At 34.2% G+C, this 20,857-nt stretch overlaps 1 protein-coding gene across 1 annotated transcript in view; it reads right to left on the bottom strand.

The window, feature by feature from the left end:
* Positions 1-20,857, bottom strand: part of LOC126746611 (rho GTPase-activating protein 100F) — a 358,577-nt gene that overhangs the window by 32,823 nt on the left and 304,897 nt on the right. Inside the window, 6 exon segments of the mRNA XM_050454928.1 lie at positions 1,732-1,838; positions 1,895-2,029; positions 2,096-2,284; positions 17,156-17,350; positions 17,401-17,595; positions 17,657-17,839. Coding sequence (XP_050310885.1) covers positions 1,732-1,838; positions 1,895-2,029; positions 2,096-2,284; positions 17,156-17,350; positions 17,401-17,595; positions 17,657-17,839 — 1,004 coding nt within the window.

The following is a 20,857-nucleotide window of genomic DNA, read 5'->3' as shown; positions in this document are numbered from 1 at the left end:
AGAATAGGCAGGATTCCGAGCGGGAAGATCTGCTACAGACAACCTCTTTTGCATCTCTCAGCTGATAGAAAAAAGCTCGCATTCAATAAAAAATTACTCCTATATGTGGACCTTAAAAAAGCATTTAAAGACTTCTACGATGAGAGCACAGCACAGGTCAAAATTCAAATCTAAAATGTATTTAGAACCACTAAAGGACTTAAACATGGATGCTGCCTGTGATCCACCTTATTCAAGATATACTTAAAATAGGCACTTAATGACTAAAACATGTGTATTGAGGGCCTACAGTAAGATCTGATACAGCAGTGAGGTTTGACAGATCAGCGAAAGAAATGGATGAAATGGCAGATCCTGGAGGCCTGCAGTGGACAAATCAAGAATGGCTAGAATTACCAATGAAACGATAAAATAAATTATAGAGTTTTCACATGATATTGTAGACGATGTAAGGAGTAGACAACAAGGAAAAGGTGGAGAGAGGGGATATAAAGGGACGTCAGGTTGAGGAAGCTAGGCAATAACGTCTGGCAGAGATAAGTGACGACTGGAAGTCGGAATATGTAGAAAAACGTTATAAATTGAGATTTAAATATATTTATTATGACTCCTTTATATTTATGGTTTGAGTGATTCGTTAATATAGTATTAGATCCTTTTGGGATCCTCCTCCATGATCTAATCTTTATTCAATATATTAGCGGTGAGTTCGGCTTATTAAGTCTTTTAACTCTTTTCTGTCTCAAATCTTCTTCTCAATATCTCATGGAGTAAAATAGAGCTCACTATAGTCGATAGACCATCGACGTTACTCTTCAAGAACAAGCATGGCCCTCAAGATGATTTTTGTGCTGTGGGCATGCGCCCCTCCTTTATTTACCATAATGCTTAATTATCCTATTTTGACAGGTTTTTGGAAAACTTTGTTAATACTATAGTTTAAAGTTTACCATTTTAACAGTTTCAGTGGTCAAACTGTTAAAGTAAAAAATTTGCTTGGAAAAATAGCAAAAATGTTTTAACGTGATGTTTCATTGTTTTAAATTTAAGGCGCTTCTAAACAATCATAGACCACATTTCTATATAATATGGGATTACTAAATTAGTAATATTATATTAACTGGTAATCTTTGTGGTTAAGTGACCCACAACTTACATAATATTATATGTGTTACCTAAGAAAATGCATTGATGGTTGTGTTATGGATTATTACCTCATCTCTCGTGTTGGTTAGACAGTTCGTGTTGTTGTAATGACTCCGGGTTAATTTAATCATTTTTAAGAATTAAATAGTTATAAATTCGATTAGCCATTTATAAGCAATTCCAGGTCTTAAAGGCATATATATGTGATAATAGGAATGATCAAGAAATTTAATAATTTCAGTTTTTTGCCTTGAGTTATTGCAGAGTCATTCCATATAGTCTTAAACCCATAAGCCAATTTTTTTTTCATTTGTGTGATCTAGTGACGTCGCAGTCTATTGTACTATCAGATAAATAGTTCTTCTAGACTTAATATGTGTTACCTTAACTTTAAGTCTCTATTGCAACGATTTTAACTCCCGAATATAACAGCTATTCTCCGTCACGGGAATCACCTTACACGTAAACGAATTATAAAAATGCTAGATTATCATGAAACAGTAACGTGCTTTCCATACGGAAATTACTTATGACCTTAATAGATTTAGATGAGTATGATTTAATACCAATATTCATGATATTTACCCCTATCTCGTCGAATGGAAGGCATCTCAGGAGCGGAAAGCGCTCCATCAGCTTCATCTTGCAAAATAGAGACATTCCTATCAGCAAATCTCTTATTCATGGCCAGTCTAAAAAAGCAATAAACTTTTATAACTTTTAAATAATCAAATGATATATCATTTACCTTGTGGTACCCCTAGTATCTCTTGGAAGAGAGTTAAATTTGGTCGAAATGTCGGTTGGTGGCAATGAACTTTGTCGTCCTACAGAAGGAATTGTTCCATGGCCAGTAGGACCTGTTGGTCCTCCAGATCGATCTCTGTAAATTTATAAAAGCCAACGATGTCCAAGATCTGAATTAAAGGAAATTTAAACAAATACTAACCGGTAATAATAATATCCACTCCTCGACCCCACAGTTGCTTCAGTGTCACTAGAATAATCTAGGCTTCCTCGATTTCTTCTTAAGGTGGAACCGCCGGCACTATATTGAGATCCAGCTCCGCTGGCTCCGCCATACTTTGACTGTAGCTGGGCAGCTACAGCAGCTTGGTCTACGAATCTTTGATTATACCTGGGATATAAAATATATTCGTTATATTATAGGATACCCACATCACACTTTCAGATAGAGAATCAAGAATAGTCTCATTAAAAAGAATCTTTCATTCAATCAACATTCAAATGCAATCCATTAGCCAATATCTACATATTTTATATCCATTATTCAGATTTGACTGTAAGTTCATGACAACTGTATATTTTAAATACATATGTTTATACAATCAGTAAATATAATTTTTTTTTAATTTTTTTCCTACGTAAACAATATCCTTAAGAAACCATATGAATAGTAAGAGACCACATTCAGATTCCTTTGTGGCTCCTGACTCTTTGGGTATTTCCTTAGGAATAAAATTACCTACACGACCATACCTAACCACGGTGCAATTTTATCGAATCCCATCGAGAAATCAATCAATATAACCCACTACCCTCTAAGATACATATGAAGGAGTGAACGAGTTCAGAAGCATATATGAGGTTACAAAAAGGTTTTTTTATATGAAAGCATATATCTTCTATATATGTCTCTTTAAATTATCGAGCAGTGGTATGCGGAATATTCCTTATTCATTAATCCCAAAAAAAACTGAGATGGTGCTATTCACGAAAAGAAGAAAAATAACATCCCTTCTGGCACCTAAACTATTAGGCAGCTCAATAAGTTATGCATCGGAAGTAAAGTACCTTGGTGTGACACCGATAGCAAACTAAATTGAAACTCTCACATTACAAAGAGATCAAAGAAAGTATATATCATTTACGAACAATGTAGGAGCACAATGGACAAGATCCGGGCTTCTTCCCCATAATGGTTATGTGGATCTAGACAGCTATCATAATACCTACGTTAACGTAGGATGTTCTTATCTAGGGCTACAAAATGAATCAGGTCACAATTCATCAAAAACTAGCCAGTGTTTAAAGAATGGCTTGCCTTAACATAACTGGAGCAATAAGAAGCACACTAATCGAGACTTTGGAAGGTATGCTGTATTTGACTCTCCTGGACATACAACATGTCACAGGAGGTCATCCTAGTCGTAATGATGTCCTTCCACTCTACTGGAATGAATACAAGTAGGCCTGCAAAGAGCTCACCTCAGCAAGAAGCAACACACTTGTTTCCCATACTTAAGTTCGCCTTGTCTCGCGAATCTTTGCTTCAACAAACCCCACACAATCAACATAAAAAGCATTGGTACCAATTGGATGGCAGGTATTACTAATATCTATTCGGATTTCAGACACTTCAAAAAACGTACTAGTCAGTTGCAACGTTACTGATAAAACGCGGCGGAGCTAATAAAATCAAAGCGGAAATTTATTGCAATCTATAAATTGCCTTTGACTAAAGGGAGACTACGTCTTATAGCAGGCATCCTAACTCGCCACTTTATTTTTTTCCAATTAAATGACCACCTTTTCAAAATGAAACTAAGGATAAGTCTATTATGTAGGTCCCATAAAGATCAGACAATAGAGCACATAATTTGCGATTGCCTTGCTCTCTCATCAAGACGTAGCAGTAGACGTATTCTAGGCCATTTCTTAAAGAAATGAGGGAGTCCCCGGGCGACGTCGTTCCTCTCGTTGATTTGCTGGGCTGGATGACGAGGTGAGAGAGAAGTCCCCTACTCCTCCTAGATGCTGGCACCCTCTGCAGTTACAGATACAGATGGGAACATATATCAAAACCCTAGACTAGATACTCCAGTAGTTGCAATATTACTCTTGTGACACTGACACATCATTGGTTTATACAATAAAGAAGAGCGGAGGTAGTATAGACTTTCAAGGAACTTTATCGCTAATTTGGCATCAACATCTGTCCTTCCAGTACGTTCAATCACATAAATACAAGCAAATTCAGTTTTTGGAGGAGATTCCATGATATACAGTTGAACGCCTTTGAGAAATTATGATCCATATATTCCAGGAGATCTACTATTACTCCTGTGGTTGATCTCCTTACACTCTACTGACTGCTTAATATCATTGGCATAAACAATGAGAGTAGCGGCTCCAGGATCGATCCTTGAGCTACTCATTTGCTGATTTAGCTAACCAGATCCAGATCTCATCAATATATTTTTTTTTGGTAAGATGTACCAGCTACGTATGAAAAACTGATAGAAGGCCTTTGGAAGGTGGGAGAATGTTGCTCCCACATGAAACCATACACTACATGTTCAGTAACTCCAATATTTCCCCTTTGGTTGACAACCTTATATTTCATTGACTGCTTCATACTCAATATTGTTGGAAGAAATAATAAAGAAAAGCAGCTCTAGGGTCGACCCATCTATGACATTCCCCATAGCTAATTTGGCTGACCAAACCAGGTCCCATCCACATGTCCTTTAGATATGTTGTACCAAATAAGTACGAAGAAATAAAGGATTTTGCTTACAAATTCCATAAATTTGGCAAAATGTAAAATATACATTCTCCCTCCGCTCGTGGTCTTATGTTTTTGTATGTTTTATGCATGTTTGTCATTTTGCCTTAACTTACAACTCCACAGCAAGTATGGACTACTTATTCATAAAATTTGGGTTTGGATCAAAATCAGAAAGTAGGTTACTGTATTAGGCAATACAGTAACTTTATGTTAGTAGGTTATGTTAGTCAAAGCTGTTAATTTATTAAGTATATAACTTAATTTATTATTAAGTTATCTAAACCATTTAAGAAAAATGTACAAAAATTCCAATTATCGGATAAGATATTAGTAAGAGTAAAATAGTTTCCAATAAAGAAAATCCTGGGTAAAATATCACCGTAAACTGTGAACAAGATACATAATAGTCAAAAGCATTAAAAGAGAACACCTCTTGTAAAATTTGATGTTTTATACAGGGTGTCCCAGCGAAAACGAAACAAAGCTATTTTCGGCATGAAAAAAAAAATTTTTTTCAAAAATCTCGGACACGTCGATTTTATTTTTGAGGGGGACAACTTTTCCTTACCAAGGCACCCTCATACCAGCAACCCCCTTTGAGGGGGTGGAATCACCCCTAAAATCCTAAATGGAAAGAGGGGTCGTATGATACCTTATTTTAAAGGTCTTTTAATTCTGAATATAACTGCCAAATTTGAAGTGGCTAAAATTATTTCTCTGGATAAAACAGCTTGTCAAAATTGCGGAAACAGCGAAAATGAAAAAGGTATTATGGACTCTTTTTTGGATAATATTTTTAAAAGAACAAGGAAATCCCATTTTCGAAGGGGTCACTTATTAATTAAGAGGCCACCTAATACCTGGAATCCTTTACGAGGGGTTGAAAGCACCCCTTAAATCTTAAACAGAAAGAGGGATCGTGTTATACCTTATGTTGAAAGCGTTTTCACTTTAAATTTAAATGGTGACTTCTGAGTGACTGATGGATTTCTTCTGGATATGAAAGCCAAATAAAATTCTGGAAAAAATGCTTTAAATAAACCTTTATGCCTGAAACCCTTTCTTACAATTTTTTTTCTTGGATCATTAAAACATGATTAAAAATTTATTAGTATTGTTAATATTATTGTTATTACACCTTATCAGCATATCATAAATAAAAACAAAATACCAAATAAAATGCAAACACAAGTATCTGAAGAATTTATTTAGCTTGCTAAATATCATTGGTACTTTTTTCATAAAGCAGCATTTATTTAAATAGTTTTAAATTATTACCCAGTCTTTTACGTGTTGAAACACTGTTAGCAATGGTTTATTCTACTGCAGAGGGGGTTGAGATGATAGAGTTTTTCTTTCGGAATAACAATTGTGCCAATAGAACGGTACAAGAATTTAATGACCTTTATCCAGAAAAACGAGTCAACAGAAAATACGTTCTAGAAATAATTGCTAAATTTAGGGAATCTGGCAGTGTCTTAAATAAAAAGCGTGAGGTTCAAAATGCTGTTGTTGTCAATGAAGCAATGCAAATAACTGTCCTAGGTCAACTTCATGGCGAGCCAGGAATAAGTGTCAGAAAATTGGCGACGAGTACAGGAGTAAGCAAAAGTAGTGTTCATAGGATACTTAAGCATAATAAATTCCATGCTTACAAAATTCATCTGGTGCAAGAACTGAATGAGGACGATTTTGACAGACGAGTGCAATTTTGTGAATCGCTTAGTGATATGATAACTGTTAATCCGCGTCTTATTTACAACATTTGCTTTTCAGATGAATGTACTTTTTTTCTTAATGGCAACGTAAATCGTCATAACTGCCGCTACTGGTCAAATGCAAATCCGGGTCAGTTTCGTGAAGTTCATACCCAGTTCCCTTAGAAGTTTGGGCGGGAATCTTGGGCGGCTCCATTGTTGGTCCGTTTTTTCTGCCCGGAAATTTGAATGGAGAAATGTACCGAGATCTCTTGGAAAATGCCGTATATCCAAGAATAGTAGAAATAATGGAAGGCGGAAATCATTCTGATGATGATCAAGTCGTTTTCCAACAAGACGGAGCGCCTCCACATTATGCTGCTGGTGTGAGGCAATATCTTGATGAGATATTTCCTGATCGTTGGATTGGAAGGAGAGGACCTTTTATGGAATGGCCAACTAGGTCACCCGATTTAACCCCATTAGATTTTTTTTATGGGGGCATTTAAAAACAAAAGTTTACGCTACCCAACCAGACACCCTAGAAGACTTACGCCAGAGAATTATAAATAAGTGTCAGATGATAATACCTGAAGTTCTACAAAACGTCAGGCATCGTTTTGAGCAAAACCTGTATTCCTGCATGGAAGTAGGCGGGGCACAATTTGAACATTTAATAAATTGACGTAATTTAAATAAACTTGTTTTATTTAAAAGACACAAAAGGAAAAGGGTAGGTATTTCTTATCTCTCCACTTTTACTAGCAGTAAAGATTGTATTTCTTGTTATTTTTATATCCACAAGATATCCATCAGTCACTTAGAAGTCACCATTTAAATTCAGAGTAAAAAGGCCTTCAAAATAAGGAATGACACGACCCCTTTTTCTATTTAAGATTTAAGGGGTGCTTTCAACCCCTCGTAAAGGGTTTCAGGTATTAGGGTGGCCTCTTAATTAATAAGTGACCCCTTTGAAATTAGGACTTCCTTATTCTTTTAAAAATATTAACGAAAACAGAGTTTAAAATACCTTTTTCATTTTCGCTGTTTGTACAATTTTGACAAGCTGTCATATCCGGATAAAAAATTTTAGCCACTTCAAATTTGGCAGTTATATTCAGAATTAAAAGACCTTTAAAGTAAGGTATCACACGACCCCTCTTTCTATTTAAGATTTTAGGGGTGATCCCACCCCCTCAAAGAGGGTTACTGGTATGAGGGTGCCTTGGTAAGGAAAAGTTGTCCCCCTCGAAAATAAAATCGACGTGTTCGAGATTTTTGTAAAAAAATTTTTTTTTTCATACCAAAAATACCTCTGTTTCGTTTTCGCTGGGACACCCTGTATAGAGTAAAAGCAAAACAGAATCATTAATGAAGAACGTAAAAGCTGTTAGCGCTTCTTTTTCGCAGCTTTACGCCCTTCAGATGCCAGATCTATCTATTGGGAAGAAACTTATAAATTAATCTTAGAACAAGTCTTTTTATTGCTTAAGATGTGATATTTGAAAATTTTTAATGATTTACCAATTATATAATAAAGCGTTTCAATTCTTCGATGATTTTTACAGAAATTAATAGTCATATTTACTAAGATATACGTTAGGAGATCGTTAGGATACCAATTTCTGCAGCACCAATAGCAAAAAACCGTTAAGCATTTCTAGAAAACAACAAAGTAGATTAAACAGTAATGGCATACAATGATCACCTTAAGGAACAGCAGAAGTTATGGAATCATGTAGGATTTATGTCCCACATGATTAATCTGATCTTAATTTTCTGAGTATACACATATTGCCCAACTATTTCAAAATTAGCTTATTTGGCAATCCCTTAACCTACAAAATACCTTGGAGAAATCCACATAAAATGTGTCTATCTATTTCCAATATGCCTTAGAACGCCCTCTTACAAAACTGTCATATGGATATAAATAATTTAACTTTACTGCCAAATATAGGGAAGCTCACCGACCTCCACTTACTTATTAAACAATATACATAAAGGATTACTATGCTAAAAATAAGCTTAGCTATCAGATATTTTAGCACCTAAGACACTTTAAGGAATTGTTTAAGAATTATATCAAAAGCCTCCGTCCCAAAGACTTTAGAAACATTAACTCCATTTACAGGGTGTTAGTAAAGAAGTGCGACAAACTTCAAGGGGTGATTCTGCATGAAAAAATAATGACAGTTTGTTATATAAACGTATGTCCGCAAATGCTTCGTTTTCCGAGATACGGGGTGTTAAAGTTTTTCTTAAAAATTGATGATTTATTTATTGTTTTAAAACTGGTCGAGATATGCAAATGTAATTCGTAGGGTTTTCAGAGGTAGTTATTGCGCATTTTTTGACATGCATTTAAGAATTTTATGTTCACCATTGGCCCGCATACGGATAATGATCTTATTTTTTTCAAAGAAAAAAATGGTACGTCACTGAGGTAGTTAAAATTAAAAATAATGTTTGAATTCCTCGTTCAATTTGTGACAAAAAACCTCTCTTACCTTTTTTTCGTATATGACGCCGTTTTTATGCAAAAAAAACATCTTGACGAGTATTTTTCATTATTTTAATACATTATCAAGAACTATCTAATAAAACAACATTAAACTAAAACAATAATAGAAAATAAGAATACTAAAATTTTAAATAGGTACAAAGCTACAACAAGACTTCATAATTACCTCCCTCAGACAGTACACAAGACTCAATTCTTCGCCTCATTGATTATCGTATATATTCCTATAATGTATTTTTTATTATCTCACAGCCGGCTATAATTCGATTCCTCAGGTTATCAATATTTTCGACGGGAGTGGAATAAAGTAATGACTTAACAAAACTCCAAATGTAAAAATCTAGAGGATTTAAATCTGGCGATCGAGTAGGCCAATGTTCTGTACCTCCCTGACCCATCCAACGATTTGGAAATACTGGATCTAAGTGATTACGGACATTGATACTAAAATCGGCTGCTGCACCATAAGTGTTGCCTCAGCTGTAGAGGAATTTCTTCAAAAAGAACAGGTAATTCTTCCTGTAGAAAATGAAGGTAAGATTCTCCTGTTAAGCGTTGTAGGAGGAAATATGGGCCGATTAAATGATCGTTTATTAATCCAAACCATACATTTACTAAAAACTGATGCTGAAAATGAGCCTCAAAGATTCCATGTGGATTCTTCTCGGCCCATAAGTGATTGTTATGGAAATTTCCATAACTTTCCACAATAAAGTTGTTTACATTCAATATATTGGGAATTTTTCGAGTACTTGTTTAGGTGACTTCGCAATTAACTCTTGTTATACTTGTCGAGGGCGCCCGCAGTTAGTCGCTTGTTTCTTACACGTAATATTTTCACGCAAACGTTGGTGAAGATAGCAAATTTAATATTGTGTGATGGAGTACTCTACGTCCTGGATACAACTTAGCATATAATCTTCGAGCTGGCCGACCATTTCCATTACTTCCATAGAGAAAATGCATATCTGACAGTTCCGCATTTATAAGATTTTCAATTATTTTCAATAAAAGAAAAATTAATTACTTATTAATAATAACTAAAAGCTTAATAGTGAATGAACGCTAATTTGACATTTCGTATTTCGCAGATAAATGTTGACAGTAGTCTACTAGATAATGTATTAAAGAAATGAAAAATACGCGTCAAGATTTTTTTTTGTATAAAGACGGCGCCACATAGAAAAAAAAGATAAGAGAGGTTGTCACAAATTATTTTTAATTTAAAATAACTCAGTGGCGTACCATTTTTTTTAAAATGAGATCATTACCCTTATGCGTGCCAATGGAGAACATACAATTCTTAATTGCTTGCCGAAAATGCGCAGTAACTACGTCCTAAAACCCTTTAAATTTCATGTGGATATCTCGACCGGTTTCAGAACAATAAATAAATCGTCAATTTTTAAGAAAAACTTTAACACCACGTATCTCGGAAAACGAAGCATTTGCGGAAATACGTTTATATAGCAAACTGTCATTATCTTTCCATGCCGAATCACCCCCTGAAGTTTGTCGCACTTATTTACTAACACCTTGTATATGTAACGCAACGATTAATAGTAACGTTCTTAACAGCCGCAATTATCCAACTGTTCTTCGGCATTCGGGAATAATCTCGGCTGAGGCCTAGACTCTAAGGTGTGACAAGGGTGTATCGAAGGGCGGGCACATCTCGCGACATCTCGAGACATACGTAGAGAGTTTGCGAATGTTCTATAACAATGGTCTACCACATGTATAAGAGGCCCTTGCCATGTTGGCACCTTGAGGTGGCCAATTCAGTTGACTATTTTTTGTATTGAGTATTTTAAATCACACCTAAATGAACAGTTAAAATGATTAAATCACACCTAAATGAACAGTTACATCCAAATCACAAAATAGTTTAACAACTAGCCAAAACTCTTTATATCATTCTTGACACGTGTCGTTGTTACGAGTATAGTTGCTAACATCGTTACTTAGATGCTAACATCATTAGCAAAACAGTAGTGTCGAAAATGAAATAAAGTTTTGGTTAGTGGTAAAATTGTTTTGTGATTTGAAATATTTATGAGTTTCACGTAAATTAGAAAATAAATGATCATAATTATCCTAAAATCCTATTTGTATAAAGATCTGCGAGCTTCCTTTTTTGAATGATAATATTTCTCGAATCGGTACTAAAAGAATAAACAGGAAGGCAAATTTAAAGTCATTAGAGAACCTATTAAATTTTGTGTAAATGGCTCATATATGATAATGAAGATCATACTCTTATAACGCTAATCAAATTTAACTACCAACTGCCCTAGATTTACAGGTTTTAACCCCGTCAATATCTTTTTGCATGTTAAGTGCCATCGGCGAAACTTGCTTTCCTCGTAAAATTTTATGTATCCCTTTAAAGCTGCTAAAGTGCATGTTTTAAATATTAAACTTCATTCAAGCCGAACGTTAGTGGCATTTTATAGCTTCAATGTCTCCACGCGGCTGTTAGTTCTACTTTACAATTTGTCTAGGTTGGAGGTTTATGGAGTGAGCTTCAATATATTTATGGTTTTAATAAATTTTCCTAAGGACTTGTATTATGAGGGTTTAAAAGGTTTCTTAAATATATCTGGGTTATCTATTAGAAAGGGTGTGCACTCCAGAATGTAGATATTAAATATTATTAGTAGATTGTACTCAATAAATGCATTTTTCACCCCTTTCAGTAAGTTTTTTTGTGTTTATTGTTCTTTTGACACCTTTTTTGATTCCGAAGAATTCTCTCTGATTCCGATACAACACCTCACGTTTAATTACCCCATATTTTACCCTAGACTGGATGTATGCTTAGTATGCTGTTAAGGCTACCGATTGGCCTGCAGTGTATTCTTCAACGTTTTGTTATATATCACTAAAATCTTATGTAGTTAGTTGTTCTTTACGTTAAGGTAGTGAGCGAAAACAGAGTCTAAGCCACATTAGTGTAACCGAGGCTTAAACGTGAGGTGCGTTTGACAGTGAATATACATATGTAAGAACAAGTGACAATTGAAGTTGACACAGTATAACGTTCAAGGTTAGGTAAAAAAAGAAAGAACTATGCATGTTAAGCCAAAAAAACGTGGTAAAACTTATCGGAAAGTTTTTGTAAGTTTTAGGGCACTTAAGGATGTTATCTTCGTAATAAATGTATATAAAAGATAAATTTGTGTTTGAATAAAAGGTAATCTAGGAGAAGACACAATTATCCACAATTTATAAAACGTATTCTATGCTACATATTGCTTTATTTCAGCACAACATCGTTTCCATGTTATTGATAACAATTCGCGTCCTCCGGACCGATGTCTGGATCAGATATCGCTGTTTCTACATCTAAGTCAATTAAATAAGTCTATTAACTTGGAAACTTAGATTGGTCCCAATTGCAAACTAGGTCGTCATATATCTAGAAAACTTTAAAATATGACCATATAGTAGGGACGATAATTGTTATTCAGGTTTGATTTCGTTTATGACTGTGAATGTTTGTCTTTCAGCAGATCGAATAACCCATATTTTTAAATATAGTAAAATTAGGAAAACCAGTGCTGCATTTTAAGTACATTTTGTCTTTCCACAATGTTTTTATTTGGGACCATCGCTCAATGTGCTTAGTGGATGCGGAACGTTATCGGATCTCTGATTTGCACCTATAAAAGTTGACATTAACGATTATCTATTTTCATGATCTGAGCGGTATAGTCCGGAAGTCTCAGAATTTGATGTCCTGTAAACTAACAACCGCTGTATAGTAACATGTACCAATATTTAGAAAGACCAATTTTTCTTTATACAATATAAACGCAGAGTAAAAAGACAATTTTTTTGCAAAAAAACTTTATAAAACATTAAAAAGCCTAGTTTAAAAGTGTATTAAGTGCGTGAGGAACCATCAGAGGGGACAATTGGAAAGCCCGTGTCTGCACGTAATTGCCTGTAGATCTGCTTGCTGCATTCAGCTTGCCGCTTCACCTTGTGCTTGCTAACCTATCCATACAACATTCCTTTCAATCCTTTATGAATTGCAATATCATCATACATAGCATAGCAAATAAACCATTAGAATTGCATAATACATGAATAAAAAAGATGGGTTAAACCCCTATATCCAATGGGGGATACAGGGCCATTCTTAGTAATGATAGAAAGTAGTAAAAGTGATGGAAATATTCAAAATATGCACCCTATTAGATTAGGTAGAGAATTAAAAAAAGCAAACATTGTCGGCATTTCTAAAATTACACGATAGGGTAAATTTAGATTAGGCATTGAATTTATAACTGCTCAAGCGGCCAACAACTTTATAAATCATAAAGACTTCTTAAACAAACATAATCTAAATGCTTTTATTCCGTTAAGTTTGGTGACTTGTAAAGGGTTTTAAGTTTGTAAAGAGGTCCTGGAAACCGCAAATGCAACCATGAAAATCCTAGAAGTTAGAAGACTTAACAGACGAACCATCAAGGAGGGACAAGCAGAATACATACCTACTCAATCAGTTGTCATCACCTTCACCGGGAAAAAATTGCCAATAGAAGTTAACATCGCATACTACAAGGCAAAAGTCGATATCTATGTTGCACTCGTATTATTCTGCCGCAACTGTTTAAGATATGGACACATCAAAAACTCATGCAGAAGTAAGCAAAGTTGTCGCAAATGCCAACTGGAACATAACGAAGAAGAATGTGACAAATCACACGACTGCGTGTACTGTCACAAGGACCACTCCCAATCAAACCGATCATGCCCAGAGTGCCAGCGGCAGAAGGACATACAACAGCTGATGGCATTTCAAAATCTATCTTATTATAAAGCCAGAACAAGAATACCGAAAAAATACACTACAGAGCAACCAATACAGAAAGCAAACAGTAGGCTGGAACAAATAAGATACAAGTTCAGCCAAGGAAACTTTCCAAACCTCCCAGTAAAAACTACAGACAATCTGATAGAAGTCCACCAGAGACGCCAATTAGCAGAAACTAATGCATTTACCCAGAGGGCGACCTATACTTAAGCTACCCAGGCTAACAAAAGAAAACCAACAGCTAGCCTATCACCACCAATCGACAAAAAAGTGTACAAAGAAGTTACTTTCCCTGAAGGAGGAAGATCGCCTTCATTTTCAGGAAATTTGATAACATACACCAGGGAACAAAACTCAGGGGAGTCCACGGACATGCCCCAGGCAACTTTACCACAATTAATAAAGAACATATTAAGCCAGTCCAAACTACTTAAAGATGCTGTACGTTTGGATACGCTATCCAAAGAAATTGATTCAGCTACAAAGGAATACAATATAGAAATAGATAAATATGAGGACTTAATTTCAGTCCCAAGTCCACCAATAAGTGATGACTCCATAACTGATACTCTGCATAGCACAATAATCCGCCTCTGAAAATACAGAGAAGATTAAGTGACTACACCCATATATGTACTGCAGAAACCATAGCAATCCGGGAAGCAGTCATAAGCTTAGCCCATCAACGTAGAAAACTAATAATAGTCACAGATTCTCTTAGAGGAATTCAAGCCATAACAAGAACTGGAATAAATAAGGACACTGACTACATAACCTTATCAACAAGACAAGAAATTCTCAAGAGCAAATACACAGACATCAAGCTACTATGAGTACCAAGTCATACGGAAATTAGGGGCAACGAAAAGGCAGATAAACTGGCCCAATCCGGAAGAAATCTAGCACGAGTAATCCAACCAAAGCTAATGGACTCAAGAAAATTTACCCAAGATGGAAAAGCAGAGATATATATTTTTTCCCAGGAAGAGGAATTCAAGAAGTGGAGACAAGAAAAAGTAAACAGTCCATATACACAAATGGAGCAGAAGCCTCGAAAACAACTATGGTTTAGTGACATTGAATATCAGAGTAGGGACATGATAACAACAATGACTAGAATGCAGACTAACTACTGTATGACACCAATTCATTTAAACAAAATAGGAGTAAAAAAAAGCATACCTTAAGCTTAAGGTAAAGCAACCCTTAACCACTTAATATTTGATTATGAAATGGATGTAATAAATTGTAAACTAAGATACGATATGGCAATAAAAAACTTCAATGGCCCTGTAAATATTGAACGTATACTGGGTAGACCCAATACCAAGACCACTCAAAGAATTATTGAGCACTTATCAAAGAACAACATAAAACTGTGAACTAAACCCACATAAAGCACTTTAGTTGATGGCTTAAAGCTGATAGCATGTTACCAGCTTGACGCATGAGAATTTGTTCTCATGATTGAAAAAGAACATTTCCATTCCTATTCCCTTTAAAGTTCCCATGAGAGGCATGGACAATTCCAGACGTGTCGGGGAAGAGACACACCATTCATAGAGGCACGGGCTTGAGCGGCTGTCGAATTACGACACGAATCCATGATAACGAGGAAGAAGAAGAAGAAGAAGAACGATATAAACGAATAAATATATAAAATAAATAACAACCGAAAACATCCTTCCTTGAAATTCAAATTAATTAATGTGAATTTGTTCATCAATTTGTTTCTCGTAGATTGGAGTATTTCTGAAATTACGCAATCTATTAACAATTTAATATTTTTATTCCGTTTGAGAAAACTGTGATGGAAAAAAAATACGATTGTGGTAAATAATTAAAAAAAAAAATCTTTCTAATACATTTTTATAGTACAAGCAAAAATTAAATGGAATGAAAATTTTCATAATTATAAAATGAAGAAGTTACAGCATTATCAAAATGAGGAATAAATCGTAAAATACTAGGGCACTGTATAGGCTAGCATAATTTATAAGAAAAACGTTGAGTGTGAGAGAGATAAATCAAAGAAAACTTGGGATAGGACCTATCGAACGTAGATTTTTTATCTCTGTTTTATAAATTCTAAAAAGAGGTTGGGGACTATAAAAATTGTTTTAAATGTTTATATGTACCTATTATTTAATCGGGAGCCTAGGTGTGAATGTTTACATATCAAGTATATTATGTTTATATAATTTTCCTAAAAAATGTTATTTCGTCCAGATTCTGAAAACCTAAGATCAAAGAAAATAGATACTAGTTGACGGCAAGTATACCTGAGATATAGAGAAGCAAACGCGGTAAGAGAATTGAAAAATTACAGCACACAATTCCCAATTTGCCAAGGTCATTACAGTCCTTCATTTTTTTTGTTAGTACCTAACTTTGAAATTTCCCTTCGTTGAACAACTAAAAGGGCGTTAAATCCAACCTAGATAGCATTTCAGTAGACTTTGATGTGGAATATCTATTTATAGAATCATTTACGAAAGTTATAACACCAAACAAAAAAACACAAAAAAATAATTACATTTTTAGACTAAAGGCCCATATGCAAATTATTTCTTATTAAGAAATATTATTCCAGAACGTATCTTAAACGTAACGGAAAAATTTAGTAAGAACTAGTGAGCACTCTTCTTATTTCTCTATCATTTACAACATTTGCATGAAATATTTTAGAAAATATTATCGATCAGTTGAAGCTAAAAATCTGGAATCGGTAACTTAAGATAACTTTCATTATTGGAGCAAAATTCTCTTCAATATATCGATCTTTTATTGAGTATATCAGTAAAGGCACTTCGGAAGTTGATGAAAACACACGTTACTCTTCCTGAATAAAAGAAAAGCCATCCGTACACCCAGAAAGCTTCATCCATATCACTCCTAAAGAAAATCTTGGATGCTACCTAGAATCTATTGGCTTTAAACTCCAGTTTCTTTGGTTTAAAATTTGGATAAAGGACTCCAAAATTCAGCAAAGAGCTTTCCATGCTATCTCCTTAACCAAACGAATCATGATACGCATAGGGACGTAGTCTTCTAGCTGTGCTACTTCTAAGTGGCCCGACGGACTGATAAAAAAGATTAAACTTTCAGATCAGATAAAATTTACTGCTTCAACTTTCTAAGTTTTTATTGACATTTTTTGCACAACCATACAATCTCAACTCTAACATCGCAGCACTAGGTTTGTTGCTGCTTTATTTCATAACCTTTTGTTGCAGAACAGATTTTGAAGACAGGCAAATCATTCTGAATTATTTTAATCCATTAAACATTAATTTAAGAAAGAGACTTTTAGTTTTTGAAGCAATTGGAAGGGCGACTTTTATTAACCCTTCTGGAAATATCCAGGAATCGATTTGTTAATAAAACGTTGTAATACAATTACAATCTTTATTAACTAATGGACTAATTACCTGCTAAGTGTAGACCCTGATTTAAGACTAGATCTTAGCAAACTATGCCTTCCTGCTTGAGTAATACTGGTATAGTCCGTATATTCCGTGTGTGGTAAATGCTGATCTGATCCTGACCTAGGCATAATGCGCCTACTACCGGTTCCTGCATGCTGAACGTAATAGTGGGAGGAAGGATTTTGTTGTGAAGACATTCTAGAAACATTTTCGTTAAAATAACATATTTAAATTATAATTTTTTTTACCTAGAAGGTGGTGGTTGCCCTCCTGCAGACATTCTTCTTCCCATCCCAAAGGAATGAACTTTCTCAGCAAGACTTTCAAGAGTATTGGGATAACCACTCCTATCATACTGGGGGAAATGGGGTTGCGAAGACTTAGGCTGCTCTGTAATTACAGGAGGGGGCGGCTGATAGCCCCAGCTGGTATCCGGAGGTCGACTGCAATGTAAAAGTAATTTGTTTAAAAGATAACATTGAGAGGCAACTTCTAATTTTATACCTATTATAGTATAGATCTAGTCCATTGGAATCCGGCTGCTGAGCCTGTTGTTGCGAGTGCTGCTGCGAATGTCTATCTAGTCCTGATTGTCTATCCAGAGTAGATGACAGTCCTAGTCCTAAACGGGATCTGGAGTCGTTCATCTCTCTGCCATCGCCTGTGTGTCTTTGACGCATGGCGTCTCTAATTAAATAAATAATAATATTTTAAAACTATAAACAGGTCTCGTCAACTTGATTCCTTAATACGAGAATCAATGTATTAATTTGAAATAACAAATCTTAAGTCTTAAGTTAGAAAGAGAACGAGAGCCATTTCACCACCTCTCCCGTATTAACTAGTTTCAATGAAATTGATTTTAGAGGATATCGAGAGGCGAGTGAGGATAGTGTCCGATTGATCCCAAATCATGTCGCGTGCGGTGTTCATTACAAGATGCATTTTTTTGTATTATCTGGAATTGGCGAATCAGCGAACTTATTTTTTTAAAGATGTTAGTCTTAATAAGATGTAGCCTTCAAATTCACTAAAAACAAATGTTAATTTACAAATTAATCCAATTTTTTACGCAGCAAGATGAATGTCACCGTTTGCAGCCAGTTTGGAATACATTTTATTTTTATTAAAATATTAAAACTAAAAAAAGCCAGAGAGATCACCACAATTGTGTCCAAGTAATACCTATTCATTTTTAATTATTGAATTCAGTTAGTCCAACAGGTCTCCCATCATTATTTTAAAACCTCTGTTAGAAGTAAGTAAAATAAACTTGGAAGTAAATAGATCAATACAGTGAAATACTTTTACAAAGCCAAGAAATCTGTTTGAGAACTAGACAATCGAAAACTTTAGCATTGCAGACTGCATACAAATGCGGAAAGTCCGGCGCAAAATAAATCAAGGGTGAACGTTTGTATACAAATTTTTCTACAATTTTATATGTTGGGACAATATTACTCTTTATCGTTAGATATGTATTATATGAACGTGAGAAAAAAAAACAAAGAAAAAACTTAGATCCCTGGGGTAGCAATGAGCCTTTTATTGAGCATACTTAGTATCCATTATATTGGACGTTAGTAGTAAATCGAAATGTTATTTGATTTTATCGCAATATAGTGTGAATAATTTTATCAATAGCCTTATAAAAGTTAAAAATCACAACATTCACACATAAAAAATATATTTTTATCAAGCACCATAACAAACTTATCCTTACTACAGATCGGACTATAATCGCACAAAAAACTTGAACATTTCTATCCAAAGTGGATGAGGATGAGACTGAGGAGCCAATTAGGAGCTATATCTTTAAAAAGACCAGGTACAACGATAGAAGCAAAATTATGTATAACAATCGCTTTCCTATCTGGAATGCAGGAGTGAGGCAGTAGTAGGCGTGCATGCCTCCAATCGTAAACCAACAAGGATTATCAAAACTTCTTAAAAATCTGAAAATAATGATGAACTTCTATTTTGTATCCAAATAATTGAAGTAACAATAGTAAATTTCTTAAACTAAGAGTTTTTTATCAACTAACTGTCTAAAAGATATTTTGTATTTGAGAGCAATTGTTCAAAAACTGAAAGATTGAAATGATAGTCTTATTAAAAAAATTAAGCTACGTAGTTATATAATATTGCAAAGTTTATAAGTAAATATCTTGTTTGTATCTTAACTAAATCATTTTATAGTAAAGTAATGCTTAAAAAATAAAACTGATTTGTGAAGATAATACTTAGTATTAATCTAAATAATTGACACCTCGATTCCATAATGCTTTGAAGGCGCACTTTCTGGAAAAAGCCTTGTACGCAGTGGAGGATTTTTTCTAGGATAACTTTTTGGGTATCACACACACACTGGCTCTTTTTATATCTTAAAATAGAGAATATATTAGTTTTTTTTTTAGTAAATAAATTGCACTTTCATTCTGTATTTAATTGATTTACTGTTATTGACTATTGTGTTTATTTTTATTGACATTTTATACATCATGGCGTATATTGACCAGGTACATTGTTTTTGTACAGTTTTGCATGTATTTATTTTGTTTGTATATTTATTTTTAATTTTTTTATTTTGTGTGTTTTGTTTTGTTTTGTTCTTATATGTTTTTTTTTATTAGCTTTGTCTACAAAATTTTGTAATGTTTTGATAATGAAGCATGTGATTGATTGATTGACATAAATGATGGTCAAATTAAAAGAAATTTAAAAGTAGTTATCCAGTATCTTTTCTAGCATGCCTTAGGTTTTTAAAAAGCATTTTTTAGTCTAAACTGTCAATTAAAAAAATAAAAAAAAAATTACTACATCAACAATATGTTTTAATTGTCAAGAGATCAGTCAAATAAGCTATTTATAACATAGTAAACTGTCTTAAAAAGTGTTAATACATGATAAAAGGTTGCAGGTTTGTATTTCGATTTGTCCAAGGCTTTTGATACCATTAAGGGCGAAGAGATTGAAAACATCGGTCTTTGAGGAAATCGTAATTCTTAATTAATTCTTAATTCCTCATATAATATTTGGTTAACTGGAAACAGATTGCCAGTGTGGCTCAGTACATAAGATCATTATACTCTCTAGCGAGGTCTCTACGATGTGTGTTAACGACTTCCCTATAGTAAAATTGATGACTCGTCACTAAATGCTTCCTAATGAGTTGGTAGACTGATAGCTTTACATTAAATACTACTATAACTGCTCTTGTAGATTTTAGTAAGATTCACTTTTAGAAGTCCATTAATGTAAAGGATTATTGAGATTTATTTCTTTAGCTTTAAATTTCTATGCCTAGATTTTATTTGTTATACAATAAAATCTAGGCACACAGTTATGTTACGTAACTACGTAATTTTTCGGATGCTATTAGTAAAGTTGTATTTTGTTGGTGCGGTACACAAAATGGAATAGCGGAATTTGAAGTAGCGTTATGCAATTAAATCTTGTGTTAGGCTTATTTTGTGATAAAGATGACGTTTGGAAAGTTCAAACAGGCATGTGGAAACCATTATTTATATTGGGCTCACTTTTTCGCTAGCACAAATGATTTTTAAACTTCTAATATTACTACCAACTGTGAGAAAAACATATCCATCCGTGTGTAGCTACACAGGAAAATTACATTGAGCCATATCACATTAATCTTCAACAAAAAAAAAACTTCGATAAATACAAAATAAGTTTCATTACTTT

Source organism: Anthonomus grandis, chromosome 17, assembly GCF_022605725.1.
Source record: "Anthonomus grandis grandis chromosome 17, icAntGran1.3, whole genome shotgun sequence".
Lineage (NCBI taxonomy): Eukaryota > Metazoa > Arthropoda > Insecta > Coleoptera > Curculionidae > Anthonomus > Anthonomus grandis.
This window is presented reverse-complemented; position numbering and strand designations above follow the sequence as displayed.